This window comes from Plutella xylostella, chromosome 9, assembly GCF_932276165.1.
Source record: "Plutella xylostella chromosome 9, ilPluXylo3.1, whole genome shotgun sequence".
In the NCBI taxonomy this organism is placed as follows: domain Eukaryota; kingdom Metazoa; phylum Arthropoda; class Insecta; order Lepidoptera; family Plutellidae; genus Plutella; species Plutella xylostella.
The window spans coordinates 6901140-6916514 of NC_063989.1; the positions used below are offsets into that span (position 1 = coordinate 6901140).

The 15375-nt window shown below is 41.4% G+C and overlaps 1 protein-coding gene across 1 annotated transcript in view; it reads right to left on the reverse strand.

Annotated features, from left to right (window-relative positions):
- The window catches only part of LOC105382897 (disintegrin and metalloproteinase domain-containing protein 10), a 105105-nt gene that overhangs the window by 7971 nt on the left and 81759 nt on the right, over positions 1 to 15375 (reverse strand). The window contains exons 3-8 of the mRNA XM_048623239.1: positions 6448 to 6569; positions 3169 to 3960; positions 2934 to 3074; positions 2727 to 2851; positions 1228 to 1356; positions 154 to 322 (exon numbers count right to left, since the gene is read on the reverse strand). Coding sequence (XP_048479196.1) covers positions 154 to 322; positions 1228 to 1356; positions 2727 to 2851; positions 2934 to 3074; positions 3169 to 3960; positions 6448 to 6569 — 1478 coding nt within the window. The remainder of the gene's footprint in view (positions 1 to 153; positions 323 to 1227; positions 1357 to 2726; positions 2852 to 2933; positions 3075 to 3168; positions 3961 to 6447; positions 6570 to 15375) is intronic.

The window sequence follows — 15375 nt, forward strand, 5'->3', positions numbered from 1 at the left end:
CCTTGCCAATCTGAAACCGCCTATCAATTCATAGAAACATTGACGGTTCGTCAGTTTGATAAGGTACAGAAGTGTATAGCTACTAATGCAGCTGACTGTACATACCAACCTTTAGAGATAGGAAATACTTGTAAGTGGTAACTTTTCACAAACCTGTAAAGCAGCCCTTAGAAGACCGTGCCTTGTTATTAAGCACGGGGTCGATGGCCCTCAACGAGCACGGAGAGAACTTGTTGTTGTTCTTCCGGTCGCCGCTGGTGGCTCGCGCGAACATGATGAAGTTGCCGTCTTCGCCGAACGGAGTGCAGACTTCTGGGTCGTGCTGGAAGCGAAGAGGTTGGGAATTATTGGACGAGTATGTAGGTAAGGGTTACCTTACCACATATTCATGATTATTAGGTAGGTACCCACGTTGTTATATTCTGAGAGGGGGCGAAGTTCCTGTATACTCTTCACTTCTCTCGAGTGGAACCTTTGTACATATCCTCTTCATTTCAGCTCAGCCAGCCTAGCTCCCGTTTGTTCATAATAATAGTTTTTTTTCGTATTTTAATACGATATTAGAATACGATAGGTTTTATAGGTGGGTCAGCTTTTTCTATACTATACATAACATAAGCACCTATAAAATATACAAACAATATTACTGCCAACAAAATGAGCTTGGCTCTCAGAACTCCGGGCTTTGTGAAAAACAGACTGCCGCCACGTGCGTTTCGGCAATTTTTGTACAGTTAAACAGTGGTAAATATGAAAATATATTATACTGACATCCCTCACTTTACCGTTTCTCATCATCATCATCATCATCAGCCAATAATCATCCACTGCTGGACATAGGCCTCTCCCAAGGAGCGCCACAACACTCGGTCCTCGGCCTTCCTCATCCAGACACTACCGGCTACCCGGCTAAGGTCGTCGGTCCAGCGGGCAGGAGGGCGTCCGACGCTGCGTTTGCCTATTCGTGGGCTCCATTCGAGAACTCGTCAACCCCAACGGTTATCGATTCTTCGGCAGAAATGACCAGCATACTGCCACATATTTTGACAGCTATGTTGGTAACCTCATTCCTCTGACGGATAATCTCTTTTCTGATACCCTTTCTCTCACAAAAAAATATTTAAGTATTTAACCACAGACAGACACCACCATACTAAAAACCTCAAACCTCAAACCTCCCTCCATTTCCCCCATTATCCTGTACCGGAGATAATAATATGGACTGACCGGAGATCCGAAGTTGTGTCCGATCTCGTGCGCGAGCGTGACGTGCGACACGGCGGGCGGCACGTGTTTGCCGTAGTTCAGCAGCGTCACGATGCCCGTGTTCAGAGACTTCATACTGCCGCGGTAGTGCTGCAATCAGTTTATTTCGTTAGCTATGGGTATGGTTTAACTTGGGTTTAAGTTACAGATAACTACGATGCCCGTGTTCAGAGACTTCATACTGCCACGGCAGTGCTGCAATCAGTTTACCTTGTTAGCTATAGCGATGGGGTTTAACCATAGACTGTAATACATTTACTTCATTAACTATGGGGCCATCCCCACGGTTTAAGTTAGAGTTAACTACGATGCCCGCGTTCAGAGACTTCATACTGCCGCGGTAGTGCTGCAATCAGTTTACATGTTAACTATGGGTATGGGGGTTGAATTTACTGCATTGGTAGTGCTGCAATCAGTTTACTTAGTTAACTATGGGGATGGGGTTAGAGTTAACTACGATGTCCGTGTTCAGAGACTTCATACTACCGCGGTAGTGCTGCAATCAGTTTACCTTGTCAACTATGGGGGTATTTAACTTGGGTTTAAGTTAGAGTTACCTACTCAGCATAGTTGGTTCGGAGCCGCAACGGGCGCTTCTAAGTAGCTAGTCTTAAAACTTTGGAAAGAAAGTTTTTTATATTTTCTCTTTCAGTATAAAAACGAAGTACTGCCGCGGTAGTGCTGCAATAACTTTACCTCGTCAGCTGATTATGGGTGCTATAAAAACTTTTGAAAAAAAGAATGTTATAAGTATTTTTCTTTCAGTAGGAATATTAAGTACCCATTCGTGCGAGAAATAAATCAGCGACTTTTGATAGAAAAAGGTTTCATCACAAAGGGAAATGGTCTATAAATAGCCATTAAACAGAGCCAGCCTTTTGCAAGTCTTCTCGCCCGACATTGTACTAGCGAGCTAGAAATTGAATCTATGAAACAATAGCATTATTTACAGCTGAAATCTAAGTTGAAATAGATCTTATCACGTTGGAACAAAGACAAACTTGGTTGGGAAGTTTAGGTTTTCAGTTACGCCATCGGGCCGTGCGGGGTGATAGAAAATGGACTTTGGAAAGTTATCACAAAGTTGAAATTCATTCAAACATGTTCAGGATGAAAATAGATCTGCGGAACAAGGGCAAAGGAAGTCGTAGAAATGTTTACGGTCTCACAGTTCTATGTTTTGGATTTTATTGTTAACAACGCAGCGGTATTAGGTTGTAGGTTATAAACAAGCTTCTCCTTATTCTCCAAAACGTAGACTAAAAATAGTTCAGGTTTAGAACCGGTTATAGTCCAGAGATTTCAGACGAATCAGTTGACAAAAGTTGGGTTTAAACCTAAATCTTTAATAAGTATTAGGTACTTTTATAATATGAGGGTCTAACTTTCAGTAATCCTGTTTTTCCGATTGCGTAGAAATTGTACTACTTATGATGTATTATTAGTGTCGGAATGCTCACCCCGTTCTTCTCGCACACGCCACCCGCGTTCTTGAGGTCTCCGGTCCAGGCCAGCCCCAGCGTGCCCATCTCGAAGTCCCGGTACGTGAACATATACGCTAGGCAGAACGCGTCGTAGTCCTCCTCTGAAATAACAAAGAAATCATACTTGTAAGTAAGAGGAAACAGTAAAAATAACAATAAAATTACAACTGCTTTGATCGTTACCTGAAAATAGCTCCAGATATTTCTCCACCCCGTAATTGTTGGGAAACCTGTAAGCCGGGTCCTTCAGAGCGTCTAAAGTATGAACCTTTATTCGTTTGATCATAAACGTTATGTTGTCTGGCTTCCCGTCTTGATTGAAGTCTGAAACGGAAAAGCAATCAAAAGTTAATTAACCCTAAAGATCCGCTCGCAGACTTTTGCAAGCACGAACGAGTGATCTAACCCTAAAACGTACCTGTGACTTTATAGATGGCGTTGACCTTCTGCACGTGCCTGGTCATGACCTCGATGCAGGCCTCCTCGGAGCCGTACCGCTGGTAGAACATGTGGTCGGCCTGCAGGTACACCAGGCAGGTGGTCTTGCGCGGGTCCACGGCGGCGCGCTTGGTCTCGTGGCGCTCGTCGCTGGCGTTGGCCGTCAGCACGGAGTAGCCCAGCGGCTCGCGGCGCACCACGTCCTTGCTCACCGCCACCACGCCCGCCTTCGTCTTGATCACCTCCACGTGCGTCTTCGGCTTCGGCCGCGACTCCTCCGAGTCTAACCGTACCTTGGTTATTAAATTGCTCTTATCGATCTTGGTTTTCGGCTTGCGAGTGCTGAGCTTTTCAAAGGGTTCGTTGTTGGTGTACGGCACGTCTAGATCTAGAGGTAGTTCGGGGTTCTTTTTGGGTTGGTCGTCCTGCATCTCGTCGTCGGGGAGCCAGCGTTTCTTGCGCCTGTTGATCTCGGTGGTGAGGTCGTCGGTGGTGTTGGCGCGGGGCGGGGGCCGCGTGGAGTGCTCGTAGTCGAACAGCTGTCCCGCGCGGCCGGCGGCGCGCTGGAGATGCAGGCGGTGCGAGGCGCAGGGCGCGGCGGCGGCGGGCGGCTCCACGTCGCTGGCGCGGTAGATCACGCTGTGCATGGCCGGGTGCTCCACGTCGTAGCGCGACAGCGGCTCCACGTAGTACTCCTCGCTGCGCGTCCAGATCGTGCCGTCGAACAGCCCCTCCGCCGTGATCACGCCGTACACCTGCGACGACTCGTCATCTGCACACAAATATGAAAACATACTTAATAAGTACATTAAAGTAATAAATGATACGGGTGCAGCAACCGTTGAATTTAAAAAAGAATCTCTCTGTAAATGAGGAATTTACTAACTCACGCTATTTCAAAATAAACCTTTGAAACAAACGGAGGATGCCGGAATAAATGGCTGGCGATATTTCATACAAACTAATTCGAGGTGCAAAGAGCGCCGAGACGCCAAATGAATTAAAATCACAAGTTGCAGCCGCGGGGGGCGGCGAGGAAGGGGGGGGGGGGGGAGACACCGCAAATAAATAACTGTAATTACTGTACCGACCCAGCCCTCTATTTCCTCTTTCATTCGCTCCCTAATGGTATAAAAGTAGTAAAACAAGCTCGATTAAAAACGATAGATTCCAGAAGTTTTTTTTATTATTGACTGAAACACTGAAATGTGAAAGTTTCATGAAAGCCACTACATTATTACTATAACACTCTAGAAGCGAGGGGAAAATAGTCACGTATTCCTGTTTACAGAACATATCTGGAAACACTGTAAGTGCGTTTTAGAGCAGTTGAAATGTGATTTTCTCTGCAGAATTTACAGTCACGATGTTTCAGGAATTCAGGAGCATAAATTGTGAATAACTGTCAATTTGCAGACGACAAACGAGTTTCGCCGATTTCAAAGGGCACTTATGTTGGGAGCAGGTGTATCTCGATTTGCAATTTGGTTCGTGTTCCGACGCGTGTGTACTTTACTTATCCATGAGTGTTGTTGTGTGGAGCCGCGGGAATCAGGCGACGAGAACAAACAATCGGATTTGCTAAAACTGTTATACAATGCAGAAGATAAGGGGATTACGTACAAAACTACAATGGATTGACAATCAACGGTAGGTACCTTGCATATGGTATATGAGAAAATAATTTGTATATTATCTACAGTGGGGACTGGCAAAGCATAATAGTTAAAGCTAAATTTGGAAATGCTGCATTTTGGGCGGCATGCCACCTGATTCAACGAGTTCTGCAACTTCAATATACTCGTAACTACCTATTTGTACCTTCGTCTCCATGAAAAAGTTTTAATAAAAAGAAAATAGTATAAACCAATAGTAGAAACAAACAAAGGGAATTGGAATCAAAACAATACTCCACAAGTAAATTACTTAATTGAAACGAGCAATAAAAGATAGACTGTGGAAACAACAAGAATTAAAATGTTAAATACTTTACTCAGTTTTTTAACCTGCGTGAATGTTTTTCGTGGAAATACCCGAAAAGGCTTCAGGTATATCACCTAATTACTTTTTTATCATCTTAGATAAATATAAGTATACATAAGTAGTACAGATATTTCAAATCTCCGAAACTAAACTATAAGGAGAGTTTTCATTTAAGTTCAAGGTTTTACAATATGGTGATTAATCGTATTACATATAAAGTTGTGTTTACAGTGGCAGCGGTTTATAAGTAACTAAATAACTTAGCTAATTATCTGAAATTTTCATTAACAGTTCAAAACACACACAAGACATACTCGTAGACCGATATACTACACACATTTATCGCTTGAACTTGAAAGCTCCGTCAAAGTCAATGGGAAGTTCCCAACACAAGTCGGGAACAAAGCAAACAAGTTAGTTTATAATATTTGCTTAGAAGAGGAGAGCGGGGAGTCCCGGGAACAATTCAGAAGGGTTACTCTATAATAACGAAATACAAACGAACGAGAGCTGTCGTGAAATCAACACGTTTAATACAACGAGACAGAGACGTTGGCTCGCGCAGCAGCGCTCTGCTCTGTTTTTTTCATATAGAGTGACCCCCCTCCCCCAGATGCACAGACAAGGAAGGTAAGAAGGTGACATTTCGCTTCAGCCGTATATCGGCAGTGGCTGCTTGAATGGGCCCCAACGAGCCGCAGCAAACGTGCCTTGATTTGCGAAATTCGCTATTCTTCCTTCTGTTGGCAGGGTTCTTATTTGAATAAATTTAAACAGATTTTTGACATATCACGAGTCACGACTGTCGAACAGTAGAGGCAGAAGAGATGCGTCTATGAGAATTGTGTCAAAAAGCTACCTCTAGTACCTAACTATCGATAGGATATGTTAGATTATAATAATATGCATTTATGTAAATATTATTTTCTTTAATTTAATGGACTATCTTTTTAAAATCCGCGTTTTGATAAAATCAGTTAAATGTGCCACAATGCATATTATACAAAAACAAAGCGAAAAAATGTTCGCGTTTTAACCATTGTCGTACCAATGAATAAAGTCACATACAAATCTTCTAGCCAAACTAATTCAAAATAAGAGCTCAGTGGTAGAAGTGGCAGTTATTTGGTATTAAAATATCGTTGCTTCTATTTGGTACCGTAGTAGTGCTGGATGAGGAAGGCCGAGGACCGAGTGTTGTGGTGCTCCTTGGGAGAGGCCTATGTCCAGCAGTGGCTGATTATTAGCTGATGATGAAGATGATGATAGTCCATACCTGCGAGCTTCCCCGAGTAGACGTGCGCGGTGTTGTAGTCTAGCGGCCCCCCGGAGGAGTGGAACTGCACGCCCTCCGCGAACACCGAGCTGGGGTCCGGCCGGAGCACCAGCTCGAACTTTCTGGAACAATGCAGGTCAGGGTCAGAAGGTAGTTTTTATGGAGAGGCTAAGTATGCAAGAGTGTGCTAAGCCGAAAGGTCCACTCCCTTTCGGCTTAGCACAGTGGGACAATTGAAAATTTAAAAACACCTTTTGAAAATTCGCAACAAAAACATTCCATTCCATTCCATAGTAAAAAGTAACAAAACTATAAAAATTAGATAATATTGTTAGTTATTTCATTGGGCATCGACCCATAAACATAGTAAACGAATTTCTACCCAATAAAGTCCTCAATCATAATAATATAGTAAAAAATATCATCTCCCATGAACCTTTTCAAACATCCAGTTAAGCGACGATTAAATATGCATGTCCGACCGAGACCCGGCTATTATGAGACTATCTTTCAAGCGAAGAAAAAATACCCAAGAGCCTGCTAGCCTTGTAATAGATGGCTTCATGTACTACCAACGCCCATTTATACATGGAGGCCATAAAAAGTTTGAACTCTTTTCGCAATAAATTACGGAGCTCATATTCATTATAGGGGGCTATTCCCAGACTTGGCGCATAAGTCGCCACGTGGTCATCGTATATCAAGTTTTATGCGCAGATTTACAGCCGCTACCTGTCCAGGAAGGGTTTGTAAAGTGATCCCGGGTCATGCAGGTCGCTGCCCTCGCTATCAACTATATACACAATTTCGTTAGCTTAAAATAAAAATAAAAAGTTTTCGAGGATTTTGTAGGTTCTCCCGGGAAATGATGGCGAAACTTGAACAACTTTCAGATTTACCTTTACTGCTGCGAACATAAATAATAATTATAAAGAAATTGCTACATTGTTGTAAGTTTTAATAATAAGTGCTTCCTTAAACTTTTTGCTCGGTTAAAACCATCTTCTTATCGTTTAGATTAGACGATAAAATAAGCATCTGTGCACACGCTGCATCGGTTTGCGATCGTTTCGAAATAATTTAATATATACGAATATACAAATTATGTATGTATATCTTTCCGGCAAGAGAACAGTATCTCGGGATGATTTATTTTCATTGCCTCGTACAAGCCGAATCCTTCAAATACATATGTAATATTATCCTGTAGCGAGCTGCAAATGTCAGTTTCGACGTTAACAAGGTGGCTAAGAACCTAATTGTGTTAGAGACAGACGTCCAGGCCCCCCCAGCCTCCCCTACCTGATGTTCAGGACGACAGCAGAAAAATCGTAACATTTCTCACGATTCTCGATATTACGAGTGTGTGTCGAGGCGTTGGTGTAAATAAAAACCAACGTTATTTAACAATATGCCTTAGCGATAGATTTTTTTGACTTTGTGTTCCTAACAGTACAGTGCTGGATGTACGCTTTTCGAATACAACTATTGTGGTGGTTTATGTAGAGGTATGTATGAAGTGAAATTTTAGTCACGGATAAGAGCGGAGGCTCTATCTACAAAGAAATCCATTAAACATAATGAGTTAATTTTTTTAAGGTAAAATCATATTGTTATAAATTATTACTACTTATAGCTACAGTTTAAAAACCTATCTTTATTTAAATTAAAACTACACACTGTATGCAAATCTTTTAGTCGTAATATTGTGCTAAGCAGTGTTTGAGTAAAGCACATAGATATGAAGGGATTGCCGTTCGACCCCAACACAAACAAACTCACTCTCTTCATAATAACAGCGAAGGTAAAATAACTTCATCGGGCCATCGTGGCGCCACCGTCGCGCAGGTAAATGTTTGCCGAGCGGATTTCCAACTTGATTATCGAATTAATTAATCGAGTAATTCTGTTGAGGCCGCCTGTAACCATAATTAGAGGAAATTGGGGGTTGACGTCGGCGTTGTGCTATTCGATGTTTCTGCGATAGTCAGTGGAAGTTATCGAAATTACTCCAAAAATATTATTCTGATTCAATTTCACACCTCGGATGGTAAACGCCCGTTTCAAAACTTCTCCTCATCAAAGCGATGGAAGTTGTATGAATGAGCCGGTTAGCAGCGCTTTTTATTCGCTACTATGAGTCACTCGTAAAGTATGCAACGAAGGACGGTTTGTATTGCAAGTTGAAGTTAAAATATCGCATGCTATTGTACCTATCCCTCCTTTTGTTTCGTTTATTTATCGAGGGGGGTTATGCATGCGTGGGTTCGCCGCGCACTGATGTAGATTGATTCCGTGTCAGGGAAGAATGGTGGTTAAGGAAAAGAAATGTTAAGGAAATGTACACAGGTAACACAGGTTACGATAAATATTCAATGAAACGAGTCAAATGGAGATGTATGAGGGAGGCACTTTGGATTAGGCAGTTTCGTCGATTCAGTACTCATTAATTAAATTAACCATGTCTAGCCTAACATTGGTTTTCGTAGGTAAGGGGGAAAACAGGACCGAAGTTAAAACAAGTGAAAATCGGAGAATTGGATGAAACAGTGTTAAAACAGTCACGATTCTCAACAAAAAACGTATATACCAATCGCTCGAAACGAACGTAAATCGATTCGAATGTACGCTTTTATTGCTACAAACAGACATTTGTAACACCACACATCTTTGGTCGCTAATAAATAAATAAATATGAATTGCTAAGTACGACCGTGGTACGACCACTACATTGGGACAATGAAACAATCACTATTTAGTAGGTACACATGTACGGTGGCCTGCGCCTAAAAGTATACAGGCGGAGTTTTTAAAATAGCGTTCTCAAGCTGACATGCTGCTCAAGCACATCCACATAAACACCACTGCTACACATATCACACACAACACGTCCCCGGATTTATAACAGATGTAGCTGGTCCCTTCATCATCAGGGATCGCTATTTTAAAAACTCCGCCTGTATACTTTTAGGCGCAGGCCACCGTACCTACAAACTAACATAGAATTTCTAAATAGTTGTACCAGTGACGAGTCCAACTGGAACTGATGGCATTATCGGGTGTCACCGTCGTGACCTGCCGCTAATCCTGTTAGCTGTTTCCAGCTGTTGCTCGCCACTCAGGGCGCCGCTACTTACTTGCTACATTGCTTCAGTTCATTGCAACCGTTTTTATTACGTAAGTAATTTTATTTATTTATACCTAGTTCATTTATTTACAAAATAAGCATAAAGATGTGAGTACATTAAAATAACTTTTATTTTAAGTAGGTACTTGGCTAGTTTATGCCACTGTTGGATCAGAAACACCAGCGCGGTGTCCTTGGCTGTGGCGAAAGGCGCTGCAATAGCTGAGTGGATCAGTGGACGCCTTTTTGGCGGACAGCAAATTTATACGTGAGTTCTATAATATGGTGTATAATTAAGTATGATTGCTGTCATTGTCAAATAAAGTTTTATCTTTCTTTCTTATCTTATCTTTAAAAATTAATATTGTGCAATTTATTTAATTAATACTTTTATTGCACAATATACAAAAAGTTCTCTACAAGTCAACCTGCAGGAGGTTCAGGGGCAGAATGTAGTGAAGTGCAAAATAATAAAAACTTAAATCTCACATAAAGCCGACAAATAAAATCAGTAAACCTTTCCATAGAAATTCAATATCATGAACGAAACAAATACTTTAAAACGTGGATAAATAATGGATATTTACATAATATCACCAGAATCATGCCTTGGGTGTAATATGTATACAGTATACTATCTATTTCGATGGGTATGGTTAAAGCTTAAAAAACGTGAAAGTTCCGTAATTAGATAAAAGTTACGTCGTTAACAATACCTACCTGTACCTCACGTATATTACCAACTTGCTCCATCAACCTGGTTTAATGCCTTTGAAAGAATGTAATGAGATGGGTATACTTTTTAAGAGGCATTTATTTGGGGAATAAATCAGCGCGATGAGTTAATAAACTCATTTCCGAATCTGATTTGAGGAGGCCGGCGCGAACACTCAAGTTTTGGAAGAACTTGGTAGAAATTGAGCAGGATGTTACAGAATTAAAATAACAAATCAGGTCAAGTTTATAACTTAAACAAGGTGCTTGTAAAAAGATAATATTATTATTTGAATTAACTTTACACTTTAGTGCTTACCTAGATGTATGTTGGACTTTTTTTAAAACTCGTAATCAAAAGTGTCCGTGAATGTTTGTAGCTTTAAGTTTTGTTAGCCTATACCTATACAATGATATGTACAGCTAAAGAGATAATTTATGTACCACCCCAAACAAACAGTTTGAAAGACGAATTGTACCATCATAATATTACTGATTACAAAGACAGCCAAAACAAAACAGAAAATATAGAATGCAAGTGTTTGATTAATATTGCATACATACACTGTAGTCACACAAGACATTATACTCGATGCTATAAGAAATGAATTCTTATATTCTACGTACTCAATATAGGATGAAACTGACTTTATCAGATATATTTCGCTCACATATTGGGAAATACCAAGGGAAAAGATAACAAAATGAGAAAAAGACGCCACAGCACCGCCGAGATCAATTTAGGTTTCTTTCAGGAGTGAAAGGTTCCACTGAAACCCTAACATGCGGCTTTTAGAGAGTTACAGGCGACTATTCATTTCGAAGCCACATAAAAATTGTATTTAGGTCAGTCTAAACTTTGCTCCTTTGTTGACGCGGGAGGGCGGAGCTTTGTCTCATAATTTGAGTCGCTCGCTCTTGCCGGTATTGTTTAACTTTAATCTTTGTACTTACATGCTGTAAAATGTTTAGGTTGTGTGTACTCTCTTAGCTATCAAGGTGCTGCAGCGAGGCTCGCTGAAACGTTCCAAATTACACGCTGTGCCAACACAGAAAAGACGAGAATCATACCGTTACCGTAACTTTCATACTGAAGCCTCGGGCCTGCGAAACGGCTCAATGAAAGTCGGTGGTTTATGTCGCCATTTATAATACCGTAGAAAGAAGATATATTACTATCAGCTACCTGAGCTACTGTATTCTATGTTAACATTACTATACTAATTATACAAGTAATGCAGGTAGGCGTGAGTGCGTGTTTTTTTTTAATGCAGGTATTATGCGTTAGATCTCCTAACTGATGGATAAATAATTATTTAACCGCAGGTAGGTAAACAGCATTAACATATAACACGGAGCTATTCCGACCTTCGTTAACCGACTTCGGGCTAAACTTGCCATATCTAGTAAGAATAGCAGTGGTTATCGCGCCGCTATCTGCAATACTATTGTCCCGGGACAGCTCCATCCAATTAAAGTTTCGGAAGTCGTTTAGTTAACCTCGTGACCTCCGACTAACCCTTCAAGGCAGGGGGGTCCATCTATATTACGAAAAATAAGTTTCAGAGCGCTGTTGCGCGAGCCACGACTCTAATATCGTTGTATGAAACGTGCCGATTGCACGACAGCACTTGTTCGTTCGTTTTGCGTAAGTATAGAGTAGCCCTCCAGGTTCGAACTAGGCTGTACTGTACATAAAGGTGTGTTTACATTACACGTACCGTCGCGATAGCCGGCCTAATAGTAATTGCTAAATAGTTGTTATCACTGCTGTTGGTATGTCTGAGATATCGTTTAACGATTGAGTCACTAGTATTGATTATATTATCTTAGCAAATTCGTGTAAGTTGTGAAATTATTATCAATTATTTTATAATATGAAAGTCTAAACATTGAAATATTCTGTGTGGAAAATTAATTTGTCACCGTTCCTATATCGTAAAACCCATAAATAAAAATAAAAAAAAACAATATATGAAAGTCAGTATTCAAACGAACGGCCGATGGCACACAAAAGAGGCAGCTACCCGCTATCTGTTCGCCATAAACCTATATCGTCCTTCTTCGAATAAGCTCCACTAATAAAAGCATGGAAACACACAACATAGGCCGAGGGATACAGTTTCACTTTACGATCGCAAAGTTTCTGATATATGCCGAGAGAATCGAATACCATCAAGTTGCCTAAAAGGTAGCCTATGTTGACAGCAGCGAGTCGAAGTATCGAATCAGCAAACTCGGAGTAACCCCCCCGTACTGGAGCGCGGGTAGACTAATTAATTTTTACACGATACCCGGTGGTTTTTACGATCGGACGCACACAAACACAAGACTGACTATAAAGACGATGCCTTATCCCCGCTCAGTAAGGTTGACTTTGGGTAATAGCGTAAATTCAAATTGTACCTTCGGCTGGACAGAGTGGAGTAATGAGGGGATGCGTCTATAAATTGCAGGGTAATGTTGGACGTACGACGGTCCCCTACACCGCGGCATCTATCATCAGTATACGTGGGTATAGGACTCTGATTATAAAGTAATTAGGAAGAACGTAGAACTAAATAATTAATAAGTTCAATCACCTTATCATATATTAAGCCCAATTTCTCCATAGTCGGTTTTAACTAACCGACCAGGGATTAATTCATCAATTTACGTCATCTCCATATAAAATTCTTGACAGATGTGTCAAAAGTCTACCACTATATAATACCTGGTAATGCTCTAACCAATTATGGAGAAATTGGCACTAAGTTATCAAATTAACCTCACCTAGTATACGAGTATCCATGGTGGATGGTGGATTAATCGTCACGACTTATCGTACACAAACGTTATACCTACAGGGCAAAAGGCCAAAAGTGCTATTTAATCGTCATTCCGAGCTTATCCCGGATTAGTCACTGATACATTTCTTTTCGACGAAGGCCGAATATACACTCGCGAGCAACCAAATCGACTCAAGCCTTGACGGCGCAAACATACATTAATACAAGTAAAATTATGAATAGAAATAATAAAAATGATATGTCATTTAAAAGCTTAAGATGTCAGCTTTAATTTGATATCATTATTATTGAAATCCATTCATCATTTTTGAAATAAATGATGTCTGAACGCAATTGTAGGAAAAACGGGAATTTAGGAAAAAAGGGTATGGGTATCGTATTATACAAATTAAACAAAAAATGTTAAGATAAAAATTTATTTATTTAAATCAATACTTTGTATTGCCCCCTCTTGCCCTAATTACAGCCTGCAGCCTGTTTCTCATAGACCTTATCAACTTTTTGACAGTTTCCTGAGGAATGCCGTCCCACTCCTCTAATAAAGCTGTCTTCAGCTCGTCCACGCTTGCAGGGACTGGATTCCTGGCCCGAACTCTTCTTTTGAGCTCGTCCCATAAGTGTTCGATGGGATTCAGGTCAGGACTGAGCGCAGGCCAGTCCATCGTGCGCAATTCCTTCTCTCTCAGAAACTGCCGACTGACTCGTGCCGTGTGGCAGCGGGCATTGTCGTGCATTAGCACGAAGTCTTCACCGACAAATTCTGCATAGGGCACAACATGACCGAGTAGAATGTCGGTGATGTACCGATCAGCTGTTAACCCGCCTCCTCGGCCGCCTCCAGGCACGAAAACAAGTGCGGTTTTTCCCTCTAGAGAAATACCAGCCCACATCATGCAGGAACCGCCGCCATATGCTACTGTTTCAGCGAAACAACATTGGGCAAATCGTTCCCCCGGACGCCGGTAGACCCGGCCTCTCCTGTCACTGCCATGCAGACACACTCTGCACTCATCAGTAAACAGGACCGACCGCCATTGCGCAATGCTCCAATCGAGATGCTCTCGAGCAAACTGAAGACGCGCTTGTCGGTGGCCTGCAGTCAATTTGGGGCCTGATGCAGGTCTTTTTGGTGTCAAGTTGGCTTCCTTCAAGCGTCTTCTCACTGTCCACTCGCTGACAGCCACTTGTCGTACACGTCTCAGTTCTTGCTGCACATCAACGCCCGTAAGGTGTCGATTGCGCAGCGAGGTTGAGACAATGAAGCGGTCGTCTCTCTCTGAAGTGCAGCGGTGGCGGCCCGTTCTTGGTCTTCGATTGAAGGCACCAGTCTCTTGGAACCGTCTGTATACTCGGGATACAGCAGACTGGCTCAAGTGGAGCTGGGCAGCGACTGCTCGCTGACTTAACCCTTGTTGCAGCAAGGCAACAACTTGAGCAGCTTCTTCTGGTGTGGTATCCATGGGTTTGCGAAAACAAGGAATACAATGCAACGAGATGTGTACCGGTCAACTTGCAACAAGCGACTGATAAGGTACACCGGATGTGGAAAGGTTTTATAGCGGGATCAGGTAGCGCAAGGCGTGGATTCCTAATGAGGTAATTAACACTGACGGGCAATTAAAATGCGTCATTAAATCTGCGCTTAGTTTTTTTTTATGGTATTGATCTTAATTGAAAGCCTAATTCTTCAGCTTTCGAATGACATATCACTTTTATATTTACCATTTATCGTTTTAGGAAAATCAATGTATATGTGCGCCGTGAAGGCTTGAGTCGATTTGGTTGCTCGCGAGTGTAGATTAGTGTGGTCTAAACGAAACTATAAAAAATGATAACACAAATTAGTGATTACTTGAAACGTAAGAAATTTGGGTGCTGCAAAATATTGAAACAGTAGAAAAAATAAAGTTTCAAAATAAAGTATTTGTTTATTAGTTTAAAGGCGCTTGTATGAAAATGAAATGGAGACCTTCGTAAGTCGTAATTCTGTGTTTGATACCCGCACTAATTGAGTTTCCGTTGAATGCCAGACTTCAGCAGACAGTACACCGCAATGGAGTTTGTTCACTGATGTATGCAAATATACTTAACAGAGATTCCACTCCGTATAACGTGAAGTGTAATATGAATTCAATTTGCAGGAAAAAAAGCAAAAGTGCTACGCCGCGCCGTAGGCTAGTGCTACGAGATCTCGTAGGCGTGCTACGAACATTTGTTCCTGTAATCTTATAGTAATAAAAGTTATGAGTGTTTGTATATTATATTTATTACAATAAATAATATTAATAAGTTATGTAA